The sequence below is a fragment of the Pelophylax lessonae genome (assembly GCF_965119305.1).
Source record: "Pelophylax lessonae genome assembly, chromosome: 4".
In the NCBI taxonomy this organism is placed as follows: Eukaryota; Metazoa; Chordata; class Amphibia; order Anura; family Ranidae; genus Pelophylax; species Pelophylax lessonae.
This window is the reverse complement of record NC_138771.1, coordinates 263,482,734-263,507,703: the sequence shown is the minus strand read 5'-3', so window position 1 is coordinate 263,507,703 and position 24,970 is coordinate 263,482,734. Positions and strand designations below refer to the sequence as shown.

General features: G+C 46.3%; 1 protein-coding gene across 1 annotated transcript in view; it reads left to right on the top strand.

Annotated features, from left to right (window-relative positions):
* MYRFL (myelin regulatory factor like) overlaps positions 1 to 24,970 on the top strand; it is a gene marked incomplete at its 5' end in the record, with an annotated part of 192,143 nt that overhangs the window by 132,445 nt on the left and 34,728 nt on the right. Inside the window, 3 exons of the mRNA XM_082256200.1 lie at positions 4,369 to 4,428; positions 8,820 to 8,907; positions 12,005 to 12,079. Of these exons, the coding sequence (XP_082112326.1) occupies positions 4,369 to 4,428; positions 8,820 to 8,907; positions 12,005 to 12,079 (223 nt within the window). The remainder of the gene's footprint in view (positions 1 to 4,368; positions 4,429 to 8,819; positions 8,908 to 12,004; positions 12,080 to 24,970) is intronic.

The following is a 24,970-nucleotide window of genomic DNA, read 5'->3' as shown; positions in this document are numbered from 1 at the left end:
CATTACCCCGCAGCTGACAAGGAAGACAGGGAAAGTACGAGGGAGCAGCTGCCAGTAAGCTCTGGGAGGCTGCCTAGTCATCCAATGGCTGGAGGCCTGTGGTCAGTCTCATTACCCCACAGCTGACAAGGAAGACAGGGAAAGTAAAGGGGAGCAACTGCCAGTAAGCGCTGGGAGGCTGCCTAACCACCCCAGAGCTGGGGGCCTGTAGTCAGATTCATAACCCGCAGCTGAAAAAGAAGACAGGGAAAGTACAGGGGAGCAGCCACCAGTAAGCGCTGGGAAGCTGCCTAACCATCCCAGAGCTGGAGGCCTGTGGTCAGACTCATTACCCCGCAGCTGACAAGGAATACAGAGAAAGTACAGGGGAGCAGCCGCCAGTAAGTGCTGGGAGGCTGCCTAACCATCCCAGAGCTGGAGGCCTGTGGTCAGACTCATTGCCCCGCAGCTGACAAGGAAGACAGAGAAAGTACAGGGGAGCAGCCGCCAGTAAGTGCTGGGAGGCTGCCTAACCATCCCAGAGCTGGAGGCCTGTGGTCAGACTCATTACCCCGCAGCTGACAAGGAAGACAGGGAAAGTACAAGGGAGTAGCTGCCAGTAAGCACTGGGAGGCTGCTTAACCATCCCAGAGACGGGGGCCTGTGGTCAGACTCATTACCCCGCAGCTGACAAGGAAGACAGGGAAAGTACAGGGGAGCAACTGCCAGTAAGCGCTGGGAGGCTGCCTAGTCATCCAATGACTGGAGGCCTGTGGTCAGACTCATTAACCCACAGCTGACAAGGAAGACAGGGAAAGTACAGGGGAGCAACTGCCAGTAAGCGCTGGGAGGCTGCTTAACCACCCCAGAGCTGGGGGCCTGTAGTCAGATTCATAACCCGCAGCTGAAAAAGAAGACAGGGAAAGTACAGGGGAGCAGCCACCAGTAAGCGCTGGGAAGCTGCCTAACCATGCCAGAGCTGGAGGCCTGTGGTCAGACTCATTACCCCGCAACTGACAAGGTAGACAAAGAAAGTACAGGGGAGCAGCTGCGAGTAAGTGCTAGGAGGCTGCCTAACCATCCCAGAGCTGGAGGCCTGTGGTCAGACTCATTACCCCGCAGCTGACAAGGAAGACAAAGAAAGTACAGGGGAGCAGCTGCGAGTAAGTGCTAGGAGGCTGCCTAACCATCCCAGAGCTGGAGGCCTGTGGTCAGACTCATTACCCCGCAGCTGACAAAGAAGACAGGGAAAATACAAGGGAGCAGCTGTCAGTAAGCTCTGGGAGGCTGCCTAACTATCCCAGAGCCAGAGACCTGTGGTAGGACTCATTACCCCGCAGCTGACAAGGAAGACAGGGAAAGTACCGGGGAGCAGCCGCCAGTAAGCGCTGGGAGGCTGCCTAGTTGTCCAATGGCTGGAGGCCTGTGGTCACACTCATTACCCTGCAGCTGACAAGGAAGGTGTAGGCAGCTGGGAGGCTGCTATACATTAATGAACTCAATTCTGCTTTTGCTCTCTCCTAATTTTAGTTTACATGTATTTAATGACAGAATCAAACTGTGAATGAAATAATACAGATTTCAATAAATATGGTTTTTTTACAGGAAATACCAGTAAAGGTTTAGCAGAAAGGAAGATTGACAAACCTTTTTGAGTTGCTGCTTCCTTCAGTATAATGTGTTGTTATTTTGCATACATACTTAGGCCATTCCTTTGATCTGTACAACGTTTCTCACCTTGGAGTGATCCACTGTAGCCTACGCTTATACTGTTTGAGATGTGGATGATATGATTTAGTTCCCCCATTTCACCCGACACCACGCTTTCTTTAGTTTGTTCAAGGTTGTATGTTATAGCTGTTTTGTTATAAAAATTTCAGGCTTCTTTATGTTGGTGCAAATGAGCAAGCTTGGCAGGGTTTTGGTGTATTGATATTGTTTGCTTTGTCCTTCCCTTCTAGATACGTATTGTAATTCAGGCCATTGGGGTTTTTACTTTTATCTTTTTGGTTTCATTCACCCATTTTATTTCTTTTGTATATTCATTTTTCAATAAGCATATAAAGTTACAAAATTCAACGATCCTATATAAACATTACTTATAAACGTTACAATCTTAGTGACCCCTCCCCCTCCCTAAGATGAGAGAGAGAAAAAAAAAGAAAAATGAATTACTAACCAAATCCCCTCCTATTTAATTCTCTATTATCCTCCTTCCATCCCAGAGACCCCTGTCTCGTGTGCTTTATATCTCCTTCCCTAACCCAGACCTCTGAGGTACAGGCACATTTTACTCCTAGGCTGTATCACCTATCAGCTTCAGACACCCAGCATCTTTATATAATCCTCCGTTTTTTTAAACTTTGTCCAGTCCCCCCATATGTCCAGATATTTCCCACAAGAGTCCTCAGCTACGTATATAATTTCTTCCATGAATCTCACCCAATCCACCATAAAAGCCCAGTCCCTCATAGACTCTTTACCCTGCAGCTGACAAGGAAGACAGGGAAAGCACAGGGGAGCAGCCGCCAGTTAGCTCTAGGAGGCTGCCTAGTCCTCCAATGGCTGGAGGCCTGTGGTCAGATTCATTACCCCGCAGCTTACAAGGAAGACAGGGAAAGTACAGGGGAGTAGCTGCCAGTAAGCACTGGGAGGCTGCTTAACCATCCCAGAGCTGGGGGCCTGTGGTCAGACTCATTACCCTGCAGCTGACAAGGAAGACAGGGAAAGTATGGGGGAGTAGCTGCCAGTAAGCACTGGGAGGCTGCTTAACCATCCCAGAGCCGGGGGCCTGTGGTCAGACTCATTACCCCGCAGCTGACAAGGAAGACAGGGAAAGTACAAGGGAGCAGCTGCCAGTAAGCTCTGGGAGGCTGCCTAGTCATCCAATGGCTGGAGGCCTGTGGTCAGTCTCATTACCCCACAGCTGACAAGGAAGACAGGGAAAGTACAGGGGAGCAACTGCCAGTAAGCGCTGGGAGGCTGCCTAACCACCCCAGAGCTGGGGGCCTGTAGTCAGATTCATAACCCGCAGCTGAAAAAGAAGACAGGGAAAGTACAGGGGAGCAGCCACCAGTAAGCGCTGGGAAGCTGCCTAACCATCCCAGAGCTGGAGGCCTGTGGTCAGACTCATTACCCCGCAGCTGACAAGGAATACAGAGAAAGTACAGGGGAGCAGCCGCCAGTAAGTGCTGGGAGGCTGCCTAACCATCCCAGAGCTGGAGGCCTGTGGTCAGACTCATTGCCCCGCAGCTGACAAGGAAGACAGAGAAAGTACAGGGGAGCAGCCGCCAGTAAGTGCTGGGAGGCTGCCTAACCATCCCAGAGCTGGAGGCCTGTGGTCAGACTCATTACCCCGCAGCTGACAAGGAAGACAGGGAAAGTACAAGGGAGTAGCTGCCAGTAAGCACTGGGAGGCTGCTTAACCATCCCAGAGACGGGGGCCTGTGGTCAGACTCATTACCCCGCAGCTGACAAGGAAGACAGGGAAAGTACAGGGGAGCAACTGCCAGTAAGCGCTGGGAGGCTGCCTAGTCATCCAATGACTGGAGGCCTGTGGTCAGACTCATTACCCCACAGCTGACAAGGAAGACAGGGAAAGTACAGGGGAGCAACTGCCAGTAAGCGCTGGGAGGCTGCTTAACCACCCCAGAGCTGGGGGCCTGTAGTCAGATTCATAACCCGCAGCTGAAAAAGAAGACAGGGAAAGTACAGGGGAGCAGCCACCAGTAAGCGCTGGGAAGCTGCCTAACCATCCCAGAGCTGGAGGCCTGTGGTCAGACTCATTACCCCGCAGCTGACAAGGTAGACAAAGAAAGTACAGGGGAGCAGCTGCGAGTAAGTGCTAGGAGGCTGCCTAACCATCCCAGAGCTGGAGGCCTGTGGTCAGACTCATTACCCCGCAGCTGACAAGGAAGACAAAGAAAGTACAGGGGAGCAGCTGCGAGTAAGTGCTAGGAGGCTGCCTAACCATCCCAGAGCTGGAGGCCTGTGGTCAGACTCATTACCCCGCAGCTGACAAAGAAGACAGGGAAAATACAAGGGAGCAGCATTCAGTAAGCTCTGGGAGGCTGCCTAACTATCCCAGAGCCAGAGACCTGTGGTCAGACTCATTACCCCGCAGCTGACAAGGAAGACAGGGAAAGTACCGGGGAGCAGCCGCCAGTAAGCGCTGGGAGGCTGCCTAGTTGTCCAAGGGCTGGAGGCCTGTGGTCACACTCATTACCCTGCAGCTGACAAGGAAGGTGTAGGCAGCTGGGAGGCTGCTATACATTAATGAACTCAATTCTGCTTTTGCTCTCTCCTAATTTTAGTTTACATGTATTTAATGACAGAATCAAACTGTGAATGAAATAATACAGATTTTAATAAATATGGTTTTTTTTACAGGAAATACCAGTAAAGGTTTAGCAGAAAGGAAGATTGATAAACCCATTTTTTCAAGTGACTGTAAGTTATGTTTTTTTTTTTGTATATTGAAGAATAAAATCATACTGCTGTAATGAAAATAGGTAAAAAAATGGTTTACTTTTGACTAAGTACATTGCTAAGATAAACTGTCACTCTGCTCTGCTCTACATAGAATCTTTATTTTTAAGCAGAACTTCTAAGAGTACACTATGAGTCTTTACTGATCTCAGCTACTAAAGAAACATAGTAGTATAAACCTACTTTATCTTTAAAGTGATTGTAAAGTCTTATTTTCTTTTAAATAACAGACATGTTATACTTACCTCCTCTGTGGAATGGAATTGCACAGAGCAGCCCTGATCCTCCTCTTCTGGGGCCCCTTCTGGCACTCCAGAATCCTCCTCTTCTCTGTTCACCCCCCCTAGGAATCCACTTCCTATAGATGTGCAGGCTCGATCTCAAGCTGCACTGCCTGCGTCCTAAGACACACCTAGTACATCTCAGCCTGCCCCCCCCGCATCACAGGATTTGACTGTGGGGGGCATACTGCTACTGGAACATTTTTTACCATAATGCAGGAAATGCATTATTGTAAGAAATGTTTAGAAATGTTAAGAAATGCTTTAGAACCACATTAAAGCTAAATTCTAGAATAAGCAAATATTGTCTAACTACAAGGGGCAATTGTATTTTTACTTTTACTTACTTACTTTTATTTTTTATCTTCGAGAGCTTTTGTGTATTTCTTCTAGATCTGTGCAATAATCCAGTGTTTAATGTTGCCTCTGTGCAGTAGCTATCTGTATTAAGACCAGTCACTGCTACTCTATATTTTTGTGTAGGGTGGCTGGTTTTGTCTCTGCCCCCTCCTGTAGTTTTCTGGCAGGCAGCCTGTATTTAGTGGAGCTGCTGGGTCCCTTGCACAGCTTTGTTCTCTTCACAGGCTATGTACACACAGTGATGATGCCGCCATTACTTTTACAAGGTAATAACTGGGTTTAAAAGACGTTTCATTTGTGCACCCTAAGGCTGGTTTAACACAAGTGGTCTACATAAGGGGCATCTGCCTGTTCAGCAGGGGATCTCCAAGCTGAACAAGCAGATGACAGGTCCGTGTCCGCTCCGCTATGCAAATAGGACACGGACACAGCCCTGCTGTCCTCTATGGGGCTGTCAGGTGGAAACTGACTGCCTGTCCGTTTCCATCCGACTGTCATCCGATCTGCTGTTTTTGGCAGACAGGATCAGATGCTGGCGGGTGTCAGACACATGTCCGCTGACATCCCCTGCTCCATAGAGAGCTATGGATGGTCCGATCAGATCCCCCTGAAAAATTGACAGGCGGGCCTGATCAGACAACCCATGTGAAACTAGCCTAAGTGAATTGATATCTTTTAAAGGAATATATATATATTGAGGAATATATATATATATATATATATATATATATATATATTTTTTTTTTTTTTGTGCCTGGAGTTTAGCTTTAAAGTAGAATTCCAGCCTAAAACGAACTAGTCTTAAAAATGGTAAAGATAGGTAAATATACTCATAGGGGTTGGTTTGCTAAAACTGGAGAGTTCACAATCTGGTTCAGCTCTGCATAGAAACCAAGCAGCTTACAAGTTTTATTGTTAAAGCTCGACTGAACAAGCTGGCTTACCATGCAGAGCTGCACCAGTTTTTGCGCACCCAAGTTTTAGTAAATCAACCCGATTGTTTTTTCAACAGGTTAGGCAGTATAGATAGTGGGAGCGAAGGAACACTTTTAAGACTAGTTAGCATTAGGCTTGAATTCTACTTTAAGATGTTTATCTTGCTCCTCGATAGGCTTATAGTTTTATGTAAAAATTCTACTGAGACACTATTTTATTTGTTCTCACAAATACTGGTACTGTCCAGCAGAGGACACTCTTTCACAACATAATCCCATACTCACAAGGCTTTTATGAACTGAACTCTAGTTATTGAGTTCAGTTTGCAATTTATAGGGTCATCGTTATAAATGTTATCTACGACACCTAATATTTAGGGACCCTTCATGCATTTTTTTCCCCAGAACTTTAAAACTAATGGCTATAATCAAGACGCTATTATGTGCAATAACTATATATCAAATCCATACAGAAATAATAGCATCTCATTTTTGTGTCGCCTCCTGTATGGGGTTAGTCAGCTGTTAGAATGGTGCAACGCATCAGAGCATACATTATTTTCTGTATGCATCAGTTGGTGAGTTCATTACAAACCTATTACAATAGAAATGTACATGCTTCATAAAGTATGCATGTGAAAAAGTAAAAATTCTGAAATGTGCTAAAAGGACCAAAGATATTATATTTGAAAAAAAATAAGCGCTAAAATACTCATACACATGAATGCAGAATATCATCAGCATCTGGTTATGTGTAAAAGACCTAAAACCATTGCACAAAAATAGAATGTATGTATTAAACACACAACGTTTGTATTTGCTGCCATTCTTTTTTGAAGTTATAAAACATTATTATGTCATTATAAAAGCCAGTCCAGGGTCTGGTAAAAGGAAAAATAAAGTTATTAACATTAATGGAAATATTTAGGGGCTTGTTTACATCAGAACACAAATGCCTTGCATTTTTTAAGCACCCCATTTGAACTGACATGATGGGTAAAATGCGGTCAGAGCACTAAAATAGCAGGAAGCAGGACCTTTACCAAATTCACAGCAACTAAGCACATTGGTGTTTATCAGGGAACTTCAAACTACGGCTCTCCAGCTGTTACAGAACTACACGTCCCATGAGGGTATTGTAAAACTCTGACATTCACAGACATGACTAGGCATGATGGGAATTGTAGTTTTTGAACAACTGGAGGGCCATAGTTTGAAAACCTCTGGCGTATATAATTCTCATCTGAAGAAAAGATTTCTGAGATGTCCACAGAAACTCAATTACTGTATTGAAATGCACCAATGTGAACAAGCCTTAAAACGTCAGTTTACAGCCTAACCAATCAATCAACCCCTTAGTATCAGTCACTTCGGTTTCGGAAACTGAAGAGCCAGTCAACCCAAAAGTTTTACTTTAATTATAGGTGTAGTCTTGTGGGCTGTTTCAGCCCCTGAGTTTTTGTGTTTGATATATAGAAAGTGTTAGTTTGCTGAAATAGTAGTTGATGCTTGGAGAAGACTTCCAGCAGTAAGCTGTAAATGAAATCAAGCATAGAAGGGACAAACATGTCGTAAATTAATACAATTTGGTTAATAAAGAAAATAAAAATGTAAAAAAAATCAGAAGGGGAAGACTTGATTGATGGTGTGTCATCACTATTCTAAATGTCAAAATGGAACGCTCATTACCATAATCCCTGATTTTTCCTGTCCGTCTGAAAGTTTTGTGTGCTTCCATCTTTTCCACACTCCTCCTGTATTCTCCTTGGTATAAAATAATTTTAACATCCAATATTAAAAGATTGTAATGGCCGCCTTTGGTGTGCATGCTCTTACCAACTGAGCAACCTAAAGATACAAGCTGTCAGGTGGTTTACCACATTAGTATCTACCAAAAACTAAAATATGAGTTTTGGGTAGACCTACCCTTAATGAAGACTTTCTAGCACCAGTATTGTTATTATACCTTTTTTTATACCTTGTTGAAAACGGAAAGTTTTGGTTTAGGATTACCAAGATTTAGCAAAAACTGACAGAATTTGCTTAATCTGTCACTGACTTTGATGCTACAGTGGTCTCCCCACTGTATGTATAGCAATACCAATTTACCTACAACAAACAATATATGCTACAAAATATTGATGCCCTATTAAGACTACCTTAACCTTTTTACAGCTCATTTGCCTTTTTACATTTTATCTAATTAGGCTGATGTCACAATATAAACATCTTTTCGTGTACTTTTTAATTTTCCTTCTTTATTCTGATACCATCCACAGAAGTAAACATAAGTTAAACAATTTGTAATTTATTGTCTACCCCATTTAAGGTAGTAAATAGTCTGGAAAGGATTCATTTCCACAAAAGATGATGCAGATGTATATTTCACTATAAAGAATTAAAGGGTGAAGTCCAGTCGTTCTCTGTTTTATTTTTTTCATAATATCATTGATTACTACATTATTATCTCATATTTATAGATGACTTTGTTATATTAGGTAGGTTTTTTTTTCCTTTACTTAGAGCTGCTTTATTAGAACATTTAAGACCTCAGAAATGGCATACATAATTTTAAATGACAGGAAATTACTACACAAATTTTGGAAACAGAAAGATTATGACCTTGACCCCCATATTTAACGAAACACTAAAATTATATGTATTCAGTAAATTCCATTTCTTAACTGTTAATATATTTTTTACTAGGACTCATAACTACTTTAGATGCATACATTACTATTCTGTTCATTATATTATTATCCCTTTGCTATTTCAGGGATTGATACAACAATCAGCTCTATACAAATTGTAGAAAATCAGCAAGTAATTGATCATCACTACTGCAAAAAAAGCCAGCAGTGTGGGTAAGAGCAACATACAGTTATCACATCACACCAGTTAGAGGAAGTTTGCATATACTGTAACTATAATTTATTTTACTACATATTGTACACACCTCTCCTGTCATTTTACATACTCTTTCAATAGGCAGCGCCATTCCCATACTTTTATCTCACCTTTCATATAGTCCCTGACTATATTTCTGGGAGGCTGCAGCCAATCCACTTATCCAATATATATATCCATTAGCGCGGACTTCCACACTTTCATTATAATTTATTAATCGTTTGGTTTTAACAGGCTGTGTTCTGGAATGTCTGTATATTTTTTTTTTTTTACACTGTCTAATAAAGTGTTTGTTATCCCCCCCCCAAAAATGAAGATCCTGTTCCTTTAAAGCATGTTATGCAGCACAGTGCTTGTTCTGTGTAACTTGGCCCCCTGTATCACCTAAAATACCTGGCTGATCCTGCCAGTTTCTACCCTCCCCTCTGTAAACTGACCATGGTATATCATGGCTGCTGAGCCCTGACACCATGGTCAGTGTACGTTCCTCCGTCATCCGCAACTCTCTGTGCTCCTCTCCCACCTCCTTCCCTGCCTATCTGCTCCTGTTTTGGAGCCCGTCCCTTTCCACTCCTGCTGCTTTTAAAACTTTTCTTGTCCTATATAATCCTCTGTGTAGCCTGAATACAAGTGCTCCTGTCTCTGTGTTTTATAAAAAAAAATGCTGTATTTCAGAGATCTCACAGCAGCTCCCGGTGATCATGTGACCGGCAGCTCTCTCTCTCCTCTCCTCCTCTCACCCTGCCTGACATCAGCAAGGGAATCTCGGCCCCGCCCCCTGCCTCTGTTGGAGAGAGGAGAGAGTCGGTCAGTCACGTGATCGCCTGGAGCCGCTCTGAAATACGGTAAAGGTGGCATTTTTTTTTTTATAAAACACAGAGACAGGAGCACTTGTAATCAGGGAACAGAGAGGATTATATAAAGTTGTATAAGTGGGTTAACAACCACTTTAAGGTAGTGGTTAAAATTCTGTGTATTGCTGATGATGAGGATGTGTTTGTGATTAGGAAACATAAACAGACAATGGTAAATGCTCAGCCCTTTGTAACTAACAGGGAGTATGCACAATGGGGCGATCCACTGCCCAAGTATATGTAAAATCTTATCATGTAAACCAGCAAGATACACCTAAATAAATCCTGCTTCTTAACTTTGAATAAAAAACAGAACACTCACTTTGCATCCAAATGTCAAAGGTCCTCTGTACAGTTTTAACCTTGCTTTAATCTATGGGATTGCTTACATTACAGATTAGTTAAAAGTTTAACTGTACTCTAGCCCTATCATTCCTTAAAGTTGTAGTGACTGTAGCACTACCCCCGCAGGAGCCGCTGGTTGAAATAGGTCCTCTGTTCTTACCTTGACCTCTACAAAGACCTCTGTACCTCTGACACCTTAGGTATACCCGTCAACAGACACAAATTGACAAGATTTGGTAAATGCCTCAGGGTCACCCTGGAATGAGACTCGAGACCTTGGGGTATGATAAGTTATATTAGGAATAGGAGTAGTCAAAAATAACAGGAAATCCCAATGCAGTACACGTTTTAGCATATACAGTTTCAAATATCAATCAATGCAGTATGAGTGCCTCCTTAGGTTTTGATAAAGCTGCATAAACTGTCGCTTTCTAAACTGGAAATGAACAACATAAGGCGACGGTGAATTTGGTATCAATAGAACAATGACTAAGTCGCCTAGAATCACTTACAGTGAGGAGGCTAGGGCCTAGGCTACAATACAGTGACAGTAAAATAACTATAATCTCTTGACTAAACAGGGTAACAAAGCACTCTAATGCAGTCTTCAAAGTAAATCTTCAGCCAGCCACATTGGAGCTCTTGAAGAAGTTTAAGAAATAAAGAAAATGTTTTCTGTAATAAAGAAATGGTTGTAGAAGACCGAGTTCCCAAGGGCACTGAGTGGCAAAGTGTGAAGCAAAGGGTTAATTATCAGGAGTATATTATGAGATGTATCTCGGATGTTCAGGGTTAAAATTCTAAACAGCAGGATTGTTGCAGAACATCAAAAGATAGTTGGTGGTGCCTTTAAGGGGGATAGTGCGGTTTGTCTTACAATATATTTTAACACAGAGTCAGTCAGTGTGACACAAAGAATTAATATTCCACTCACCAACAGCACAATATTTGTAGCAGCAAGTCTCCTTCGGTGATGAACAGGGGCCCCCTTTATGATGAAACGATTCCAGTTGTACATCTGCAGTATTCAGACAGCAGTACCTCTGCGATACAGCAACAGCCTTTAGATAGACTCAGCAGCGTCACAGCAGAAATCAGAAGGTCTGGGTCTCCAGCACTAGGCCTCAGGATGATCGCTGGCTCCCGCACACGGTGAAATCGACGCAGACTTGTCTTGGCAGATGGCAGCGGCTTCAACTGTTCTCCAGGACGGACAGGCACTGTCTCTACTGTAAAGCAGTCTTCTCCTGTATCTTTCCCAGACAGGGCCTGCACTTCTTCACACACCAGTCTCCTTTCCCAGACTCCCCTCTGACTTCCTGGGTTTTCTAACTTATATACTATAACCCCTCCCATGCAAAATCAGGCTTGTTTTAGAAGTCCCTTTGGGTTGGTTTAACTTTGGAGTTCTTTCTGTCTGGAACCACAACTCCCAAAATGCAATCCTCTTAACTGATAATTAATCCAAGTTTATAAAGCTCCATCTTGTGGCAGAAAAAAGCAACTTCTTGCAATAAAGATTAACTATGATTAAACCTGCACATTTCAGTTACAATGAGCATTGGTACATGACATATGAAGACCAGAAGCACCCTAGCCACAGACCTTATGTAAGCATGCATGCACTCAATATAGCAAAAAAAAAAAAAAAGCACTGGATCAGAATGTTCAGTGTTAAAGACTATAACTTATTGTATATCAATGAAGATTTTTAGTGATGATATTTATTACTGTAAAATGTTCCAAAGTATTAAGGAGTCATTCAATTGTAAAACAGTTAATTATGTAACTTATTTTGATTGATTACTTATGTACTATTTTGTTTTGATTGATTACTTATATGTTTTTGTTTTAGGTCTGGAATTTACAGTTACTTCATTCCAGTGAGCAAGTATACTCCAACCAATATGCGCATTACTTTAGAAATTAAGTAAGTTAAATCACACAAAGCATTATGTAGTAAGCTGTCTTAGAAACAGACCTAAACTCGAAAATAGTCTTAAAGTGATTGTAAATGATCATCTTGTAAAACAACCTATTCATTTTAAAATAGAAATGAAAGGCTAAACGTGTATAGCTATAAAACTTTTTTAAATACCTTTTTTTCTCAGCTGCATAAGAGCTGGGGGGGGGGGGAGCAACAGCACATTGAACTTCCCAGTGAAAGGCTGTGCAAGGGGTGTGTGTCAGGACAACTCTGATCATTGGAGGAGAGCAGGCTGAGTTCCCAGCATAGCTAGAGAACTGATCATGGTGTGTTCTCCTCCTTAGTGTGGTCAGATTTTGATAGGAAAACAGAGGTACTGTCAGGAACACCATTAATTTCACACAAAGGAAACAATACAAAGAGAACAGAATACTTTTTCATACAACTACATGGTACACAGTGGCGGCTGGTGCTCAAAATTTTGTGGGGGGGGCGCAAAAAGAAAAATGTAATAGGTATTGCTTCGCGGCAAAAAACGCGGTAAAAAAATTGCATGACTTTGAGGTCATGGTACAGGCATGGCACAGGTTATGGCATAGGCATGGCACATGTGATGGTATAGGCATGGCACAGGTGATGGCACAGGTGATGGCATAGGCATGGCACAGGTGATGGCATAGGCATGGCACAGGTGATGGCATGGCACAGGTGATGGCACAGGTGATGGCATAGGCATGGCACAGGTGATGGCACAGGTGATGGCACAGGTGATGGCATAGACATGGCACATGTGATGGCATAGGCATGGCACAGGTGATGGCACAGGTGATGGCATAGGGATGGCACAGGTGATGGCATAGGCATGGCACAGATGATGGCATAGGCATGGCACAGGTGATGGCATAGGTGATGGCATAGGCATGGCACAGGTGATGGCATAGGCATGGCACAGGTGATGGCACAGGTGATGGCATAGGCATGGCACAGGTGATGGCACAGGTGATGGCATAGGCATGGCACAGGTGATGGCATAGACATGGCACAGGTGATGGCATAGGCATGGCACAGGTGATGGCATAGGGATGGCACAGGTGATGGCACAGGTGATGGCACAGGTGATGGCATAGGCATGGCACAGGTGATGGCATAAGGATGGCACAGGTGATGGCATAGGGATGGCACAGGTGATGGCATAGGCATGGCACAGGATATGGTACAGGCCGGCTTCAATCACTTACCTTCTGACGGCGGCGGGGTGGCGGGATTCCGGGAACCGACCAGAGCAGCGCCGTGGACGTCCTCCTCTTCAGTCTTCTGTCTTCAGTTCCGGTCCGGGCGGCGGGAAGGAGATGGGCGGTGACGGTGCGTGACTGACGCACGCACCGGCACCGCCCCCATTGCGAGTCAGCGATGTCCTGGATGATGATTGGTCCAGGCTGGAGACTGGACCCATCCCAGCCAGGATATCACGAAGGTGGGGTGGCTCAGCGCTATTTGCTGCACCCAGGTTACGCCCCCAGAAGGCAGCCAATCGGCGCCTCTTCTGGGTCGTAAACCCCACCCCCCCCCATATCCACCAGGCCGAGCGCATAGGCCTGCAAACCCAATTTTTTTTTTTTTTCAAAACTTTATTTTTTTTTAATTTTTTTTTTTTTTCTATTTTTTTTCTTTTTTTTTTATGCACGGGCCGCCACGGATGGTACAGCAGGCACATATCAGGAATATGAAATGTTGGGTTTACATACTCTTTAAGGTTCCCTAGTCCCCTTTGGGCTGCCATTACAAAATTGATCCCCGCCCTCCTAGATGATTCCCTTCATTCTGGAGCAGGGACCATTCAAAGTCATTAGTGACTGCTGCTTCATGTCCTCTTCTGTCTGCCACACTGAAGGACCGGCTATGTGTGGGATAAAAGTCCTGTAACTAAAATAGTCACAAAATCTGCATAATTTTTAGAAAGATTTCTACTTAAATTGATAAAAATTCACATTATGTTCATGTAAAGTTTTGAAATGAGCACTAGTTTGAAGTTTTCTACCTTTGCATAGTCACACTCTATCAGCTGAGTGGGTTTGAACCAGGAATAAAAAGGTCAGCTCCCATGATGCAATACACATTTTCAGTACTTTATAGGATGCTCTATTGATCAGCATTCTGTAGAGGAGAAGATTGCCACATACAGGTCATTTTTATGAGCATTAGATCACGGGCTGCAAATTAGCTTCTGCAAGCAGTAATGTGCCTTGTATTAGGAGAGAAGAAAACTCTACTTTAACTACTTCAGCTTTGGAAGATTTTACTCACTTTATGACCAGTCTATTTGTTTTCTATTTAGCACTGTGCTACTTTAACTAGTAATTGCATGGTCATTCAAGACTGTACCCAAATGAAATTTTTCTCTAGCGCTCATCGACAGACGTAGTCCTCGGTGATACACCACCTTCGGGTTATGTTACCTCCGCAGGAGCAGGACTAGACAGGAAATTAAAAAGCTCTGGCCACACCCTAGGGGCAGTCCCAGAGGGTATATCCTCTCTCTCTCTGCCTCAGCAAATCAGTTATTTTCTGTCTAGTTAGGAGTAAGGACCTAGATACCTTGCTGGGATCTTAGGTCCTGGCAAGATTTTTTTCTTGAAGGATTTTTTAGACAGCTTTTTTTCTCCAGTGTTCCTGTGAGATCTTCAAGCAAGAAAGCTGAACTGGGCGACGGGCTGGATGTTGAGATCCGGTGGTCACCCCAGTTCAGCCTACGAGCGCGTGCAGGCCATAGCTCCGCGCTGGGTCGGCCGCGACAAAGTCCCATTAAAGGACTGTCCACGCGAGTTAAACGTCTCGCCGAAACGCCAAAGACCATGAGTCACGGCGTCCGTATCGGTCGACAGCCCTCCCGCCCCGGTGGAGAGGGGTACTGTCAGGAGTTGGTGCCCGCCTGGTTCCGGTATGGTGAGTAGTATGTTCCCCCTTTTTCCCTGACGGGTTTTGTGGTGAACGCGGGCCCCTCTCTGTATGGTAAGAAAGAGTCCTTTCTATCCTATAACATGTCACAAATCCTCCTACTTTGAGTGTGATTTATGTGTGCAAAAGCCAGGAGGCTTGGCTTGGGAGCTAACAATCTATTGTATACATGTTTTAAAAATGTAATCTGTGGCATTCTGGGAATCTTATGGATTAAGTATAAGCTACCTACCAGTCAGAAGCCACGGACATGTAGACTGCCTTCCAAATCAGATCTCCAGCTAATAGCAGGCCTCCCGAACGGCCACGCGGTCCGCCAGGGCCGGTACCGCCAACCACGCCATATCCCCATGCAGAGAGAGTGTTGTGTGCCCTGCAGCACACCGCTATTCAGTTTAGGCCGCCGCCATTTTTTTTGCTGGATCGCACGAGCCGCCATTTTGGCGTAGCCTCGTGTCTCCAGCATGGGGGCGGCCATGTTTGAGGTGATCCTACACCTCGTGGAGCTTGGGGGAGGCGCCGGAAGGCGTGCAGAGGGGCGGAGCCGCCTCCTTTCTTCCTGGGCAGCCAGCCAAGAGACTTCCTGTTTGTCAAGACAGCGCTGTAAGCTGTTGCAGTTTAACTCTGAGCATCAAGTGGTGAGCCTGGGGGTCTATCTCTCTCTCTCTCGATCGATAGGGATCCCTAAGCAGGTAACACTAAGGGGCTTTTTGTGGCGCTGGGGGTCAGAAAAAAAAAAAAAAAAAAAAAAGTTTTTTTCTTTACTTTTGAATTATATTATCCAGGAAGTAACTGGAGCTATTATGGACCCTGCCACACATATTCCCCCACCTGTTTCCCTCGAGGGGGCCTCGGGACCCGCCGGTGCACAGAGTATAGAGTCATTTACAGCAAATTTTGGAGTCTATGGTGGCTCGGGTGGAGGCGGCCTGTCAGGGACGGGGGTCTAGGAAGCGACCCCCGCCTACCCCTATACCATCTGACACCTCTGACTCAGATTCAGAGATGGTCACGGCAGTTGCAGGTTCCTCTGCAAGGGCTGTTATCCCAGGTAAAGCCCCCTCAGACAGTGAGGAGGACGCTTCTTCTCTTGCTATAATTCAGGAAGAAGCATTGGTGGACGCACTAGTTGTGGCAGTGCAAGAAACCTTAAAACTTGAGGCTTTACCGGCAGAGGCAACTGAAACAGAGAGGCCTTTTGGGACGAATAAGCCCATCAAGACGGCGAAGGCTTTTCCTGTACCTAAATGTTTTGGTAATCAGATTAAAGGAGAATGGGAGCATTCTAAACGTACCTTTACTATTTCCAAGCGTATTGCTAGACGCTATCCGTTTGAGGAATCCATCATTAAGAAATGGACGGTACCACCAGTCGTGGATCCGCCTATTTCCAGGCTGAATAAAGCCACGGTTATTCCAGTAGAGGACACTTCGTCCTTTAAGGATCCGGTGGATCGAAAGATAGAAGCAGAGTCCCGCACTATCTTTTCTCTGATAGGGTCAGCATTTAGACCAGTAATCGTTATTGGTCTAGTTTCCCAGACACTTACGGAATGGGCGAAAATGGTACGCCAAGATCTTAGGGGAAAAGATATTCCCCAGGAGACATCTGATTTGATGGAACAGATCATACAAGGGCTACGGTTTATCTGTGACGCAGCCTTGGACACTACTCCCCTATTAGGGCATGCATCTAAGTTAGCAGTGATCCTCAGACGTGTGCTGTGGTTAAAATGCTGGTCAGCTGACCTAGGTTCCAAAAAGACCTTGACCAATCTCCCCTTTCAGGGGAATCGTCTATTTGGAGCCAACCTAGATGAAATCATTAAGGATGCCACTGGGGGCAAGAGCACTTTTTTGCCACAGGCTGCAAAAGCTAAGGGACCTCGCAACAAGCGAGGACCTTTCTTTACCGCCCATAAAGGGCGCTCGGCTGGTACTAGCGGGAAGGAGTACACAGCCTGAAGGTGCGCCCCCACCCGTTTTCAGGGTGGGGGGACGTTTTCACCGGTATTCAGGACATTAGATCGAGCATCAACCACTACTACCGGTGCGATTCTTCCCTTCCAACATTTAAGTACCACAGGAAGCGGTAGTTACCGTTCCCTGAAAAGATCTTTTCCTTTACCTTTTCCTAAGATTAGTCCCGATACCTCACAGGAATCGGATCTGGTTGACCAGATAGGCCAAGTAGCCTCTAGTCGGGTGACTTCGGTCCCTGAGGTTCAACCAGAAAAGATCACCCTTCCTGATAGCAATCAGGTATCTGATAAATGTGTGGGAACAGAAAACGACCAGACTTTCTCGGATGGTCGGGGCCAGATACCTCTAGGGACGCCTGGTTCAGATCCAATCAGCGCCAGTGGTCCTAGAAATTCTAGGCTGGCCTCCTCAAGCCGGCCTGGCCGACTTGGACATGTTAGTCGCAGACGTTCCGTGGGAACTTCGTCTCAGGGAGTGTCTGTGGTCTCAAGGACCAATTTACCTTCGTGCTTTACAGTCGCTGGTTTTAATGGCCTGGCCATTGAGACCCAAGTACTGAAGGACAGAGGTTTGTCTACTTCAGTCATTCCTACCCTTATTAGCAAGGAAAGCGACTTCCAGCAAAGTCTATTATCACACATGGAAGACTTATATTGCGTGGTGCGAATCTTTAGGATTTCCTCCACGTACCTATTCGGTGACTCGAATATTGGCCTTTTTGCAACAAGGGGTTGAGCAGAAGCTAGCCTTGAGCACCATCAAGGGTCAAGTTTCAGCATTAGCAATCTTCTTTCAGAAGCCTTTAGCTACCAAATCCTTGGTGCGGAATTTCATCCAGGGGGTGCGGCACCTGGCTCCTCCAGTCCGCGCGCCCTTACCGCCCTGGGATCTTAATTTGGTTTTGTCGGTTCTACAGAAACCTCCCTTTGAAAACATCAGGGAGATTCCCTTGCTTACTCTATCCCAGAAGGTGGCCTTCTTGGTGGCTATTACTTCTGCTCGCAGGGTGTCAGAACTGGCTGCATTATCATGCCAGTCACCATACCTAGTGTTTCATAGGGATAAGGTAGTACTTCATCCTAAGCCATCTTTTCTTCCCAAGGTGGTTTCAGATTTTCATCTGAATGAAGATATTGTACTACCTTCCTTGTGTCCTCAGCCCAAGCATCATCGGGAACATGCGTTGCATTCCTTAGATGTGGTTCGGGCAATCAGGGTATACCTGAAAGCTACGGAATCATTCCGTAAGACGGATTCACTCTTTGTGATCACGGATGGCCCCAGAAAGGGTTTGCCTGCATCTGCCGCGACCATTGCCAAATGGATTAGACTAACGGTGGTACAGGCTTATTCTATTAAGGGTCAGAGTCCTCCGTTCCCTGTTAGGGCGCACTCCACTCGAGCGCTCAGTACTTCCTGGGCCTTTCGCCATCAGGCGTCAGTGGTCCAGGTATGTAAGGCGGCCACCTGGTCGTCGGTACATACCTTTACAAAATTCTATAAAATTGATGTGACGGCATCGGCGGATGCCTCATTTGGCCGCAAGGTTTTGCAGGCCGCAATTTGAGGAGACCGGTGGTCTACCTCGAGGGTTTTTTTCTGTTTGAAAAAAAAAAATAAAAAAAAAATTGTTTTCTCTTTTTTTTGTTGAGTCTCATCATTAAGGATGAGCATTGTAAACTTCTAGTTGGCACCGGTTGGGCCTTCTAGATTGGGATTGATTTCCATTTTCCCACCCCTCAGTCGTGATACTGCTCTGGGACGTCCCGAAGGTGGTGTATCACCGAGGACTACGTCTGTCGATGAGCGCTAGAGAAAAATGGATTTTTGTAAAATCTTACCGTAAAATCCTTTTCTCTTAGCTCATCGACAGACGTAGTCCCCGCCCCTCTGTTTTGGAGTTGGGTTGGGTTAAATTCTCTAAGCACTGCTTTTTCACATAACTGATTTGCTGAGGCAGAGAGAGAGAGGATATACCCTCTGGGACTGCCCCTAGGGTGTGGCCAGAGCTTTTTAATTTCCTGTCTAGTCCTGCTCCTGCGGAGGTAACATAACCCGAAGGTGGTGTATCACCGAGGACTACGTCTGTCGATGAGCTAAGAGAAAAGGATTTTACGGTAAGATTTTACAAAAATCCATTTATATCATTTTTTTCACACAAATAGAGCTTTCTTTTAGTGGTACTTGATCATCACTGGGTTTTTTATTTTTTTTGGAATATAAACGAAAAAAGACAAAAAATATTGAAAAAAAAACAATAATAAAAATAAACAATAATAAAAAAAACTATTTTTTACTTTCTGCTATAAAACATATCCAATACAAATTTTTTTTAAAAAAATCTAATTTCTTCATAAATTTTGGCCAAAATGTATTCTGCTACATGTCTTTGGTAAAAACAAAAAAAAATCCCAATAAGTGTATATTGATTAGTTTGTGTGAAAGTTATCAAACGATGGTGTATATATATGTACTGTATATATATATATATATATATATATATATATATATATATATATATATACTGTATATTTATTTAATTTTTTTTTTTACTACTAATGGCGGTGATCAGCGACTTATAATGGGACTACGATAGTGCGGAGAGCCATTTGACACTAACTGACGCTAGGGGGAACTGACTAACTGCCACCGACATTACCGGCGACACGAATACAGTGATCAGTGCTAATAATATACACTGTCACTGTAGTAATGATGCTGACTGGGAAGGGGTTACCATCTAGGGCATTTGAGGGGTTAAATATATGCAGAACACAAAAGCACAATGGGGGAGATCACTGTACTAACATCGGCTGTCAGTTTTTTTTTTTTGTTCAACCTGCTGGTTTGAACGAAAAAAAAATTGAATGGTATACTAGGCTTAAGGATAGCATCATTTAAACAATATATTCAACAATAAAAAGTATTTTTGGTAGCTAGTTTGACATCACTTACATTTTGTTCACAAAAAATCCTCTAACAACTTTCTTCGAATTGGTTTACTATAGTTCCTTATAATTTATAAATTGTTGGCATCAGAAGCGTAACTAGAGCATTCAGGGCCCCGTTGCAAAAATCCATGAAGGGCCCTCTCTGACCCCCAGGGCGACCCAGCCCCATGCATCACCCCTGTACACCTGGATAGGAGGGGTGGCATATAGAGGAACTCCTGTTGCGGAGAGGGGATTGGATCATCTGTATGCCACTCCGCTGCTCCTCCTATCCAGGTGTACAGGGGTGAGGCATGGACCCCCTGGAGCATGGGGTTGGAATGAGTCGCAGCGGTGCTGGTAATGATGAGGGGATGGAATGGAATCAGTGGCAGCGGTGGTGGGGGAGATGCGATCAGTGGCAGCTGTGGTGGGATGGGATGAGTGGCAGCAGTGATGGGATGGGGATGAGTGTCAGCTGTGGTGGGATGGGATGAGTGTCAGCGGTGGTGGAATGGGATGAATGGCAGCAGTGATGGGATGGGATGGGATGAGTGGCAGCAGTGATAGGATGGGATGAGTGGCAGCAGTGATAGGATGGGATGAGTGGCAGCAGTGATGGGATGAGTGGCAGCAGTGGTGGGATGGGATGAGTGGCAGCAGTGGTGGGGTGGAATGGGATGAGTGGCAGCAGTGGTGGGATGGGATGAGTGGCAGCAGTGATGGGATGGGATGAGTGTCAGTGGTGGTGGGATGGGCTGGGATGAGTGGCAGCAATGGTGGGATGGGATGAGTGCCAGCAGTGGTGGGATGGGATGAGTGGCAGCAGTGATAGGATGGGATGAGTGGCAGCAGTGATGGGATGGGATGAGTGGCAGCAGGGATGGGATGAGTGGCAGCAGTGGTGGGATGGGATCAGTGGCAGCGGTGCTGGGGGGGATGGGTTGAGTGGCAGAAATGGTGGGATAGGATGAGTGGCAGCAGTGGTGGGATGGGATGAGTGGCAGCAGTGGTGGGATGGGATGAGTGGCAGCAGTGATGGGATTGGATGAGTGTCCGCGGTGATAAGATGGGATGAGTGTCAGCGGTGGTGGGATGGGCTGGGATGAGTGTCAGCAGTGGTGGGATGGGCTGGGATGAGTTGCGGCAGTGGTGGGATGGGATGAGTGGCAGAAGTGGTGGGATGGGATGGGTGGCAGCTGTGGTGGTGGTGGTGGGATGGGATGAGTAGCAGTGGTGGTGGTGGTGAAGGGGGTGGGATGAGTGGCAGTTGTGGTGATAAAGGGAGATGAGAGCAGTGGCAGTAGTGGTGGTGAAGGGGGTGGGATCAGTGGCAGTGGTGGTGGTGGGGGGGTGATCAGAGGCAGCTGTGGTGGTGGTGAGGGAGGTGGCGAGTGGCAGCGGTGGTGAGGGGGAAAGGATGAGTGGCAGCTGATGCAGTGGTGGTGGTGGTGAAGGGGGTCGGATGAATGGCAGCGGTGGTGAAGAAAAGAGGTGGGATCAGTGGCAGCAGGGGTGGTGAAGAGAGTGGGATCATTGGCAGTGGTAGTGAAGGGGGTGGGATTAGTGGCAGTGGTGGTGGTGAAGAGGTGGCCAGTTGCAGCAGTGGTGGTGTTAGGATGGGATCAGTGGCAGCTGTGGTTGGATGGGATGAGTAGCAGTGGTGGGGGAAAAAAGAGGTGGTATCAGTGGCAGCAGTGGTGGTGAAGAGGATGTGATCAGTGGCAGTGGTGGTGGTGAGGGGGGTGGGATTAGTGGCAGAGGTGGTGGCGAAGAGAGTCGGATCAGTGGCAGCGGTGGTGGTAGTGGTGGGATTGGTGGTAGCAGTGATGGTGAGGGGGTTGGCACCAGTGGCAGCGGTGGTGGTGAGGGGGTGGCAGCAGTAGCAGTGAGGGGGGATGGGATTAGTGGCAGCAGTGGTGGTGAGGTGGTGCAGCAGTGGCAGTGGGGGGTGGGGTGGGATTAATGGCAGCAGTTGTGGTGGTGAAGGGGGGATTAGTGGCAGCGGTGGTGGTGAAGGTGGTGGGATTAGTGGCAGTGGTGGGGGTGGTGAGGGGGGTTTGAAATAGTAGCAGAGGGGGGTGATTAGTGACAGGGGTGGGGATGGTGAGGTGGGGTGGGATTAGTAACAGCGGTGGTGGTGAGGGGGGTGATTAGTGGCAGCGGTGGTGGTGTAGGTGATGGGATTAGTGACAGTGGTGAGGGGGGTGGGATTAGTAGCGGTGGTGGTGATGGAGTGATTAAAGGCAGCAGTGGTGGTGGTGAAGGGGGTGGGATTAGTGGCAGTGGTGGGTGGTGGTGGTGAAGAGGGTGGGATTAGTGGCAGTGGTGGTGGTAAGGGGGGTGGCAGCAGTGGCAGTAAGGGGGGGGGTGGGATTAGTGGCAGCAGTGGTGGTGCAGAGGGTGGCACCAGTGGCAGTGAAGGTGGGATTAGTGGCAGCGGTGGTGGTGGTGAGGGGGGTGATTAGTGGCGAGCGGTGGTGGTGAAGGTGGTGGGATCGATGACAGTGGTGGGGTAGTGAGGGGGGTGGGATTAGTAGCAGCGGTGGTGGTGAGGGGGTTGATTAGTGGCAGCGGTGGTGGTGATGAAGGAGATGGGATTAGTGGCAGTGGTGGGTGGTGGTGAAGGGGGGTGGGATTAGTGGCAGTGGTGATGGTGAGGGGGTGGCAGCAGTGGCAGTGAGGGGGGGTGGGATTAGTGGCAGTGGTGGTGGTGAGGGGGGTGGCACCAGTGGCAGTGGGGGAGGACAGATTAGTGGCAGTGGTGGTGGTGAGGGGGGTGGCACCAGTGGCAGTGATGAGGAATTGGATTAGTGGCAGCGGTGGTGGTGAGGGGATGGCAACAGTGGCAGTGAGGGGGGTGAGATTACTGGCAGCGGTGGTGGTGAGGGGGGGTGGTGGCACCAGTGGCAGTGATGGAGGGGTGGGATTGGTGCCAGTGGTGGTACCACCCACCACCACCACAGATCTCATCTCTATCCCCCATCACCTCGTATTAGATCTGTTGGGGGGGGGGAGTGTGATCAGTAAGAGGCAGAGGAGGTAGAGGATGGAGGTCTTTCACTAACTTGGTCAAGTTGATTTCCCCCCAGTGTTCATGTGCCTCCAGGGATGTGGCACCGGGTCTCCTTGCAGAGGGGAGGGCTCCTCCCCCTTTCACTCTATTGGTGTCAGCTGACTCTGTTAGTGTCCATCTCCACCTCCGTACATAGATCGGCTTCATTCTCTCTTTGGAGAGGATAGTCGGGCGGTCCAGGCTCTAGCAATATGGTGCTGCTTAGCTCAGCCTCCCCTTAGCGGCTGGCCGCACGAAACCCCCCCCCCACATGGTGGAATGGACCCCTAAACAGCAGCACAGCCAGAACGTGAAGCCCCCTCACGGTGGGAGAACGGGGGCAGGTGAGCCCCCCCTTCAGTGGCAGAACTCCAGGGCCCAGTCGCAGGTGCGACTGCTGCGCCCCTGGTAGATCCGCCACTGGGTGGCATTAGTAAGCCCCCCAAGTACCCTAGTATCCTAAAAAAAAAAAAAAATCCTTAAAAGCTGTACTGCAGGATGTACAGAATAAATAAAATAGAACTACAGACATAACTTTTTTTTGCTTTTCATTTTGGATAGCGTAAGGGAAGGTTAAAACCCATTAAGGTTTATTTTTGCCATCTTTGTCGCATTGGGTAGATTTCCCTCAACTTCCTATCCCATAGCCAAAACAGGAAGTGTGAGGGAATCCCTGCCAATTAACCACTTAAGCCCCGGAAGATTTTACCCCCTTCCTGACCAGGGGGTATTTTGCGATTCGGCACTGCATGACTTTAACGGACAATTGCGCGGTCGTGCGACGCTGTACCTAAACAAAATTGACGTCCTTTTTTTCCCACAAACAGAGCTTTCTTTTGGTGGTATTTGATCACCTGTGCGATTTTTTGATCATGCGCTATAAACAAAAAAAGAGCGTCAATTTTGCAAAAATAACAATATTTTTCAAATTTTTTTTATAAAATTCCCCCCCCAAAAAATGTAAAAATCAAAACTTTTTAACATTTTCGCCCAATTTGTTTTATGCTACATACGTTTGGTAAAAAAAAATTGCAAAAAGAGTATTTTGATTGGTTTGCGCAAAAGTTATCGCGTTTACTAACAAAGGGAAAGATTTTTGTCATTTTTGTTGGTTTTTTTTTTAACGCGTAATGTCGGCGATCTGCGATTTTTTTGCGGTACTGCGACATTGCGGCGGACAGATCGGACCCTTGAATGACATTTTTGACATTTTTGGGGTTACCAGTGACATTTCTACAGTAATCAGTGCTATACATATGCACTGTTACTGTAAAATTACACTGGCAGTGAAGGGGTTAACTTTATTTGAGAGGGAGGGGCTGTGTGTGTCCCTAGGGGCGTGATTCTAACTGTGATTGGCTGTGGCTTGAGCTGTAGGAACAATGATCAACGGTCCTACATAGTAGAACCGTATGATCATTGTTTCTACACAGGGGAGAATGACAGGCGGCTTGTTTACACTAGCCACCTGCCTTTCTCCCTCTGCAGCGACGATCGCAGAGTGACCAGTGGACATCGGGTCCACCGGTCACGCGCGCGGGGGGTCCGTGACCACGCGGGAGCGCGCCTCCGGCGGCGCGCGCTCGCTCCCCAGAGCCTCACAGGCTAGCGACATAGACCTATGTCGCTCTGCTTGTGAGGGGCTGACTGCCGCAGTAAATCTACTGACGGCAGTCGGCAAGTGGTTAAGGGAATCTCTTGGGGAACCCCAGGTCATCAGAACTAGTGTCTCCATTGGAAGATATCCCCTCTGTTACTTTTCTGGGGACAACCCAAAATTTGGGGATTTTCTTTTACTTTTACTCTCAATGGTAATGGTAAACAGGACAAATAGAGAGGGTGAGTCTCCCTAATGGGGGCACAGACAGCAATAAAAACTGACAGGTGTTCTAATCCTATCACCTCTCTCTCCAAAAATTAAAAAAAAAAGTTTTCCTTTAGGTTTACTTTAAAATGTGTTCCTACTCATTT